Source organism: Aotus nancymaae, unplaced genomic scaffold (assembly GCF_030222135.1).
Source record: "Aotus nancymaae isolate 86718 unplaced genomic scaffold, 86718_ANA_hifiasm-v0.15.2.pri h1tg000032l_0, whole genome shotgun sequence".
NCBI classification, from domain to species: Eukaryota; Metazoa; Chordata; class Mammalia; order Primates; family Aotidae; genus Aotus; species Aotus nancymaae.
The window spans coordinates 17,175,029-17,185,342 of NW_026988445.1; the positions used below are offsets into that span (position 1 = coordinate 17,175,029).

The 10,314-nt window shown below is 43.6% G+C and overlaps 1 protein-coding gene across 1 annotated transcript in view; it reads right to left on the reverse strand.

Moving 5' to 3' along the window:
* Nucleotides 1–9,721, reverse strand: part of EGLN1 (egl-9 family hypoxia inducible factor 1) — a 59,713-nt gene extending 49,992 nt beyond the window's left edge. The window contains exon 1 of the mRNA XM_012459866.2: nucleotides 8,843–9,721. Coding sequence (XP_012315289.1) covers nucleotides 8,843–9,721 — 879 coding nt within the window. The remainder of the gene's footprint in view (nucleotides 1–8,842) is intronic.
* Between the last annotated feature and the right edge of the window lie 593 nt (nucleotides 9,722–10,314).

A 10,314-nucleotide genomic window follows, 5' to 3' on the forward strand; every position in this document is an offset into this window, starting at 1 on the left:
CTTAGAATAAAAAGCAAGGCTTTCCTATGCTTAAAAGTCCTGGATAGTATATTCTAATTTTAATAGTACCAGTATTATTTTATATTTGGTACTTTTATTTGCAATTCCAATGCCGGGCTCCACATCAAAGGGATAAAGGGCTCATACATCACTGATATTGTTGCAGATCAACAAACACAGTCCCTAAGTTATCAGTAACTATCCTCTTCTTTACTTAGTACTTTAGGAAGCTATCATATAGTCATGAGTATCATAGTCATGTACTGATAAGTCAGTGGAACAATTTTTGATATTTTACGTTCATTCCATCTCTTCCCAATTTCCTGTAGCAGTTTTAGTTTCAACAGTAGGTTTAAAATGAAGATATTTTATTTCTGACTTTATTTTGACATTGAATCTAAATCTATGCTTGCCTTATGTTGAGCCATTCAATTTTCTTTAATGTTTCCCTAAAGTTCAAACTTTGTATATTTCTTTTTACATGGATTTACAAGTCATCTTGAGTGAGTGGTTCATGCAAGAAAGCACAGACATACTTATAGACAACACTAGAAGTGTTGCAAGGTTTCCTGCAATTATTCCTGTAGGCGGTTCCAGTGGTAGAGCCAATAAGAGCATATTGCACGAAGAAACCATAGAGCCTCTAGAGAAGAAAGGATGGGGCTAGAAGGTCAATAGTAGTAGTAACTAGCACAGCCAATTTGAAGGAATGTGAAAATTTAGAGCATGTAACTTTTTCCTGTTGCTTGGCTGGGAAATAAGTGTCAGCAAGCTATTATAAATAGCAACACTGAAAAAGTGAGGCAAGAGAAGAAAAGCAGAAGAGTGAAGGCAGGATAAAATAATGATAATTTTCTTCCATTCGCTCAAGCCAAAAATCTTTAAGTCACTCATGACTCTTCCTTTCTCTCATATTCCACATCTAATTGATCAGCAAATCTCATTGATTCTACTTTCAAAATATATCCAGAATTCAACAAATTCTCACCACTTCCATAGCTGTTACTCCAATTTAAGCCCCCATCATCCAATGCCCAGACTACTATAAGCATTTCCTAACTGGTATTTCTGATTCCATCCTTCTTCCCTACACCTACTGCTATACAATGGCCACAGAGATCTTTTAAAACAAATTATCCCATATCACCAAAATAAAACCCAGCATGCTTGCCATGGCTTACAAGGTAAAACCCTACACAAACTGATCTTATTCCCTATCCCACTACTTCAATCACATATCCTTTACTCCCTCCACTATAACCACGGTGGTTTCCTTATTGTTTTCTTTTTTATTTTTTTTGAGATAGAATCTCACTCTGTTGTCCAGGCTGGAGTGTAGTGGCATGATCTTGGCTCACTGTAACCTCCGCCTCCTGGGTTCAAACAATTCTCCTGCCTCAGCCTCCTGAGTAGCTGGCGCTACAGGCACATGCCACCACACCTGGCTAATTTTTGTTTTAGTAGAGATAGGGTTTCACCATGTTGGCCAGAAGGAGACCTCAAGTGATCTGCCCACCTCAACCTCCCAAAGTGCTCAGCTTGCACACCAAGCACATTTCAAGTTAGGGCCTCTGTATTTGCTATTTAACACCTTTCCTTGGAATGCTCCTCTTCCACATATCCACATAACTCATTTCCTCACTTCGTTCAAGTCTCTACTTAAATGTCATCTTATTTTATCAATCTTATCTAAAAGAGTACTCCCTTGTCACTCTATCCTTATCTTACTTATTCTCCATCTTAGTATTTACCACCTAACATGACATGTATTACTTATACATTTGTTTACTGACTATCCCTCCCCATCCCTCACTTCCTCCAAGTAAAAGTTAAGGCACACGAGAAGGCAGGCTTTTTGTTGTTGTTTAAGAGCAACGAATTCCTAGAACAGTGCCTGTATGTGGAGGGTTCTCAACATTTGTTGAATGAACAAATTAGTGAAAATAGTATCAAAACAGGACTCAGAGAAAACAACAATGAATAAAGAGTACTCGCATTTTGCTTTGGTAAAGAAATAGGACCTGGGACACTGAATAAGAAAATGAGAATTCCAAACTCATGAAAACTTTATCGTGATCTCAACAAGCAAAGACAGGCTACAGATACTGTCCAAGCTCTTCATAAATAAAACTAATTGTGATTTGTTTATGGAAAAATGTGATTATGAAATACAAAGGTGGCAGAAAAATTGAGTTTTGACTAGGAAATAAAGCATGAAATAAACTGTTAACAGAAGATTTTGGTTAACCATCTTTACATATAGATAGATAAATAATAGATAGATAGATAGATTTTTTAAGAAGAGTTTTAGCTGAAAGAAGAGGCAAAGACAAGCTCTGAAAATGGTCTTAGTGAATTATCTGAATGCCATCATGTAGTCACAGACAATGTTCCAAGTGTGGAAATGAGGGCATAGTGGAAAAGAAGGTAGAATGTAAGCACAGCAGTAAAATCTTAAGTAACAGAAACTGTCCAAGAATGTGCTAGAATGAAAGGGAGACTGAAATAGTTGGTGTCGCTTTAAAGGCCGAAAGTGAAAAATTAAACAACTAAGGTGATAACATCAATCCAAAGGCATACCAGAAAGGCACAGGCTTCAGAAAACATGGAAGAAGAACAAAGATAGATTTCAAGCCTGATGAGGAAAAAAAGGGAAAGGAAAACAGAGTAAACTATAAATCAGAAACAGAGTGGGAAGACAGCTCCTACTAAAGAAACAAGAGAGGGAAGGCCTACTTCAGGGCAAATGACTTTAAATATCAGAGGAAAGACAGATGGATAAAGAACATCTAAGGCAATTAGATAGGTATTATCTAAAGGAGAAAAACTTAAACTAGAATGTCAGATAAGCCAATGTGTAGAATGACAGAAGCAAAAGAGAGAAGAAAGTCTTGAATGTTCAAGCATATTCTCAAAGATGGCAGAGGCCCAGTGCGATATCTCATACCTGTAATCCCAGCACTTTGCTTTGTTTGTTTGTTTGTTTGATTGATTTTGAGACAGGTTCTTGCTGCTACCCAGGCTAGATGAAGTGCAGTGGTGTAATCACAGCTCACTGCAACCTCCACTTACCAGGCTCAAGTGATTCTCCCACCTCAGCCCCTCAAGAAGCTGGAACCATAGCCATGTGCTACCATACCTGGTTAACCACACCCGGTTAATTTAAAAATTTTTTTTAGAGATAGGTTTTACCATGTTGCTCCCTGGTCTGGAACTCCTGGGCTCAAGCAATCCACCCACCTTGGCTTCCCAAAGTGCTAGGATTATAAGTGTGAGCCAGAACTTTGGGAGACCATGGCAGGAGGATCATTTGAGGCCAACAGTTCTAAAGCAAAAAATTTAAGAAATTATACGTGTGTGGTGGCACATGCCTGTAGTCCCAGCTACTATGGAGGCTGAAGCAGGACTACTTGAGCCCAGGAGCTTGAGGCTGCAGTGAGCCATGACTGCACCACTGCACACCAGCCTGGTGCAAGTGAGAGCCTGTCCCAAAAAAAAAAGGCATAAAATATACCAAAATTAGCTAAGCAAAAATATGTCATTGTTACATGAGATACAACATAAAGTTACAGATATGAATGAACTAAATCAAATGTCTGTTGATTTTGTCAGCAGCTCTATGACTTAGAACAAGTTACTTCACCTCTCTGGGACTTATTTTTTCCCTTAAAAAAATGTTATTTCTTCTCTTTAAAAAAAAAAAATAGGTGTGAATGCAGGAAAACTGGTTAGGTTAAAAGAAAAAATGGATGATCATTCCAAGCCCTTTTTTCTCCAGTTTATGGAAGTGGGATGAGACAGGGAAAGCACAGAGCTCTTAAAAGAAAGAATCAGAAAGACAACACATTTCTAAAATGGAAGGAATAATAGTTAAGAACAGTTCTGCATAGCACTTTACCATCTAAAAAGTACTTTACATGAAACATCATATGCTTACCTCACAACAATCCTGAGAAGCTAAAAAGATAGGTATCACTTCACACCATTTTATAAATGGAGGAACTAAGGACTCGGAGACGAAGAAGCTGAATAAGGACAGAAACCATAGCAGACCCAGGATCCAACCCAGATTTAATGGCAGAACCAAATCAACTTTCTTCCTTAATAATTTTTTTTTAAACAGAGATGAGGTCTCGAATTTCTGGACTCAAGCGATCTTCCCACCTCAGCCTCCCAGAGTGTTGGGAATTATAGAAGTGAGTTACCACATGTGGCCCAGAATACATTATCTTTCAAAGTTAAGATGATGTCTCTTATCATCTCCTCCTCCACATAATTAAGGCATTGTGGGTATTTTTGTGGATTATTAGGTAGTAGGTAAGAGTTGCAAACATGCCAAAAAAAAAATTATTTTTTTTTTTGAGACAGGGTTTCATTCTGTCACCTGGGCTCAGGCAATCCAGCCACCTCAGCCTCCCATATACCTGGGACCATGGGCACGCACCACCATGCCTAATTTTTTTTTTTTTTTTTTTTAGAAACAAGGTCTCACCATTTGCCCAACTGGTCTTGAACTCCTGGGCTCAAGCGATCCTCCTGCCTCAGCCCCTCAAAATGCTGAGATTCTATGTGTGAGCCACTGAGCCCAGCCTGAAAAAATCTTTTAATGTAAAATAAAATTCCTTTAGAACTAAAGGAGTTAGTTTACATGTAAACTACACATCAACTCACTATACAAAATGTTTTCGCACATAGTTGATCACAACCTATTAAGACTACCCTCTCAGTTCACATGTCCCTTACGCTGGCAGAATTACTGCAGTTGTAGTATTTTCAGCCTTTCTGCATACAGAGTAACTTACTTTGAACTTAAATTCTGACATAGCTATAAAAATCATTAAACAAGTAACTTCCATTTGTGTATCCTGGATCCCAAGCATATAAAGAGAATGGCAGAAGTAGATTAAGGTTTATTTATTTATTTAGGTTTAAATAACATAAGTTTATTTTCTCACAGTTCTAGAGGCTGAAAGTCTGAGATCAGGATGCCTGCATGGTCTGGTACTGGTGAGGGCTCTCTTCCTAGGTCAGTTTTGTTTTTAACATCTAAGAGGATTGTCACCATACCTTTGTTAGTGATAATAAAGCAGCAGCATTTTCCTGATCTTATTCTTTCCTCTAAAAGTCATAATCAGCCAGAGCTAACTAATTAACTACAGTAACAGTGAAAAATCTTAGTAATATAATCTGTTGCTTATTGGTCCCAACCTATTTTATTACTCCTTTTCTTTATGTATGTTTTAATGGAACAGACGAAGTTTTGGATTAAATTCCAAAAATATTATGTATACAATTCTAGCATTTCTATTTTAATGGGAAAATGTTTTCCTTCAGAGTGCCTAGGACACTCCAACAGAAAAGTTCAACACTTTCCCAGGATCCTCAGTCCTCTGAATCTCTCTTCGTCCTATACCCCCAAGTCAAGGCACACTACTCATCAGAAACCAGCAGACCATGGTTTCTTTCTACTGGGTATCACTGAGAGTCTTCTTAATGAAAACAAGCATGAGAAAGACACAGGATCAAAGGGCAGGGTAAGGGCAAAAAGGGGAAAATCCCAAAAAGACCAGAGAAAGTGGAAACAGCTTGGTTACATCAGTGGCTACAATTACATTTCTGTTTTTCTCCTGTATTACTTCATTTTTCCCCTGTGGTTCCTTTTTTTAAAGTAGTTGCATAAACAGTGGCCAGGTAAGCATGTCTGAAGTAGAAATTCAGGGGAAAACAAAGCCTACACTGAATGGGCCACAGCCAATCATATACCATCTGATTACCAGTCCCTGACATAAAGAACATGCAATATAGATGATGTAAATAAAAAAGAACATCAGATTCTTAGTCAGAAAATCTGAATTTAAGTCTTAATATGCTGCAGAATTTCCAACGAGTGAACTAACTTTCCTGAGTCCCACTTTTCTAATCTATAAAAAGACATACAACCACCTACCTACTGCTGTGAAAGCTGACATGAGAAAAATACTACACATTTGCTGCACAGAACTTTTAAAATCACTATCATGTTATGAAGGTGAAATTCTGAATTGAAGTCTCCTTCTGCAATCACATACAAAACCATATTCTGACATCTCTTAACAGTTATACCAACAGGTGCATAATTCAGGGGGATAAATACAAAAGTGGATTTTAAGCCACTATCTGAAATAAACATTGCACAGTCACCTAATAAAAAGTTTTAGAGCCCAACCATAGAGTATGATTATTCACATATAAAGCTAGTGCTATTCACCCACTTTCAACAAAATATATATATCAAATTGCAGTTCCAGCAGTGTGTAAGCTACATCTCATTTAATGTTCTACCTATAACTAGTGTAGTTAAAAAAAAAAAGCATAAGTTTGACAGCTGAATGACTTAAGCCTGAACACCAGCTAGGTTACTATAAGTGGTAGACCTCTGCCAAGTCTGAGCTGAAAATCACTCAAATGTAAATTAGGAATAACACTACTCACTTCATAGAATTAAGATTATTGTGGCCACAAGAGGTGGCTCAAGTCTGTAACTACTGCACTTTGGGAGGACCAGGCAGGAGGATCACCCGAGCCCAGGAGTTCAAGATCAAATGATCAGCAAGACCCTGACCCTACAAAAAAAATTGTTTTCATTTAGTCTAGCACAGCACAGTCGAGCTGTGCCTACAGTCCCAGCTACTTCGAAGCTGAGGTGGTAGGATCGCCTGAGCCCAGGAAGTGGAAGCTGCAGTGGGCCATGCTTATACCCTTGTACTCCAGCCTGGGCAACAAAGGAAGACCATGTCTCAAAAGAAAAAAAAAAAAAAAATTACTCTGATTGTACCTGTATTGACCCTAATCTGATGCCTAACACACTGTGGTTGCTCAATATACAGTGGGTGGTATTTTGATTGCCTTCTCATTTCCACGAAGCAAACAACCTTGTTTTTTCAGGAATACTTACATGTTCAAACACAATTACCAAAACCTCTTTCAGCCAAGAAGTACAATGAAAGGAATTTCTGAATATCATTTATAGATCCTGAAGTTGTGTCCCTAAAATTAATATAAGCATAAGATCAAATCCAAAGAGTTTAAAGGCCATCCGTTCTTCATCCAGTCCCTTATTACCTGCTACTATGTACAGTTAGGTGACTTAAAACCCCAAACACTATAACTCTTGAGGAAGGAGGTAGCTATTTTCTAATAGCATCCCTACCAGAAGCAATTGCTCTCAGAGCCAGGCTGTCTGCTGTCCCTTATCTAAGAATGACAGGTGAAAGCACTTGGAAAGCTAAATTAACTAAGGAAAGCAGATCAAGAAAGATTTGGGACATCATCTTCAAGAATCCAATTTAAACTTATGTCCCAACTATATATTTTGGTCAGTCTTCACAGCCCTGTTCCCTCAAACTAATTTCTTTCCTGCTCTGAGCTCAGGACTTATGTACAGATGTGATCCATGACAACGTTCATTTTTAAAACATCAATGAAAAGCTAGTGAAAGACCAAGGCTGAGATTTCATCAGATCCCCCTTTTCCTTCCAGTTTAATATGATTCAACTGTTCCTAAGACTACATGAAATTAAGATGTGTGCCTTCACCCAGCAATGAAGTGGCAATACGTAAATTAGACTCCACATTGTATTTTTCCCCACAAAATTTTCATGTTTATAATTTTTCTCATTGCCTATGTTCAGCCTTCCAAGCAGCCTGAGAATCACATGTAATGACTGTCAAAACAGATAGTCTCACACACGCTACAAAAGAACCACTGAGAAGAGTCAGCATGTGTGTACAAACATGTAAGTGTGATGCTCTCCCAAGTCAATCTCTCAAAACTCACAAAATCAGACAGAGACTGATGGTGGAGGAGGGTGGCCTGGGAGTAGCTGGATATAAAGAAAAGATCAAGATCTGAGAAGTAAAATGAAAAAGACCTTCAAGAGAGTATTAAGGAGGAAAGAGTCTACCATGAGGGAGAAAAAGAGAAAATAGACCAGGTAGGAAGTGAAGAAATCTGTGGAGAAAAAAATGCAACAGTAAAGAGAAAACAAAAAGATCTCACCAAATTGGGAGGATAAAACAAATCCTCCTGCTCCAATTCCGTGTTATTTTTTCCAGGAAGCTACAAAACAGTTCTTTTTCAACAGAAGGATTACATTAACAAAGCAAATAAAGGAAACCAATGCTAAAAATGTAGCCTACCTACACAGAGAGATCCGAAAACGGAAATACTTCTTTTCCCTTTTTGTAATGGGTTTCAAAACAGTAGGAACAGGGAGAGGGTAAGAGCTATAAGAGGGGGAGGGGAGTAGCCACGCTCTTCCTGAATACGGAGAGTCTTTCGACTAAATGCTTAAATTTACCTTTTTGTGGTCAGCAGGCAAATTCTTAACTGAACACAGCGTTTGACTGTCAATCAAAATGTGATGAGTGGTTCAGACAGCATAGGAAATTTAAGAGCTTATGCAAACACGAGACAGATGCAGCATCAGGACTTGCTTTGGGTGGTACTCTAACACCCCCTCACTGGGTGGCTAAAACGCCACTAAGGTATGAATTGTGACTAACAGTGGAATGGAAGAAAGAAAGAAAGGAGCAAAGTTAAAGCGCCTACGTTTAGCCAGAAAACTATGCAATTAGCCGGAGAAGTTTGTGAACTGGCAGTAAGTGGAAAACAGCGGATACAAAGGGGCTAACTAGATCAAACAGCTACTCCGAATTCTGTCCGTCTTCCTTACGGGGTGCTACACAAGAAGTCCCTTCTATACAGAGGAATGCTGCTCCTCAGCCTAGGCAGTTACAGTCGCGAGGAGGGGCTGCCCGCCGAGAAGGGCATGTCCAGCGCAAACCCGCAGCCCACACTTACTTTCGTCCGGCCATTGATTTTGTAGCTGCCCAGCTTCCCGTTACAGTGGCGGATCAGGTCGTCCATGCTGCTCATGAGCAGCCCAATGGTTTCGCAGCCGGGCTCCTTGCCCTCGATCCAGGTGATCTTATCGCCTCGGATGTCCTTGGACGAATCACTCTTCTGGCTGACCAGCTGCCCGTCCGTGAACTTCCCAGTGTCGTGCAGGGCGCGCACCTCGTCGCCGATCTGCTGTCCGGTCTCTTTGCCGAGGAAGTCGTCCACCACACAGATGCCGTGCTTGTTCATGCAGGGCACGATGTACTCGAGCGCCAGTTTCAGCGCCGGCAGGGGCTTCGTCTGCCCGTTGGGCCGCAGGCCGCCGCTGTGGCTCAGCGCATCCCCGGGCGTGTTGCTCGGGGGGTACAGGTTCGCCTTCTCCTGGAACAGCGACGAGCGGGCCGGCTGCTCCTCCTTCCCGGGCTCAGCCTCGGCAGCCACCGCCGAGGCCTGGCCGCCGGGGGCCGCGCGAGACGGGGACGCGGCCGCCGCGGGCTTGGTCTTTGCCTTTGCCTTGGCCGCGTCCCCGGAGGCGTTGTCCCGGCGCGCCGCTGCCTTCCTGGCCTCCCGGGCCCCGGCCCTGGGCGGCGGCGCTGCAGCCGGCGGCGCGGGGCCGGAGTGCTGGTGCGGGCCCACTCCGTGGCCGAGGGCACTCTCGCTGCCCTGGCACACGAGCTTGTGCTTCTTCCAGTCCTGACGCTGGTGCTCCTTGCAGCAGTAGAAGGAGCTGCGGCAGCGGCTGCAGCGCAGCAGGTTCTCCATCTTCCCGCACAGCTCGCAGTACTGCCGGTCTCGCTCGCTCGGGCTCGGCCCGCCGGGCCCGCCGCTGTCATTGGCCATGGCGGCGGCGGCGGCAACGGCGGAGGCTGCGCCCGAGCAGGAGGGGTGGCGGACGGACGGCCTCGCCCGAGGCTGGGGAGCGGGGAGAGAAATCGGGGCCGTTACTGTGCCATGCACCCGCTACCCTCGCCTCAGGGAGGCCGGCACCCCGCGCCCTCGGCCCGGCCGCTTCCGAGTCCTAGGCTCCGGCGCAGCGCCGGCGGCTGCCTCAGCGACTCATCACCGCCGTGGCCTGAGGAAACGCGGCCTGTGCGACGAACGGCAACCTGGGCTCGGGCGCGCGGGCCTGGGGAGCGTAAGACCGGCCCCCTCGGCCGCCGTCGCCGCCTCAGCGTCCCGGGCGGCCCGGCCCAGGCTGTGGAGGAGCGCAGGGCATGCGGGCGCCACTCGCTCTGCGCGCTCTGCACGTACACCACGGCCCCGCGGCGACCCGGGAGGGCGGCGCGCGAGGGCGGAGGGGGCGGAGGGAGGGCCGGGGGGAGGGCCGAGGGGCGGGGACCGGGCTCACACTTGGGCGCTGGCGCGGCGCCTGGGCCGCCCGCGCTCCTCCGCACTTGGCGGGGCCGGACCTCGGCCTCGGAGCCGGGTCGCCC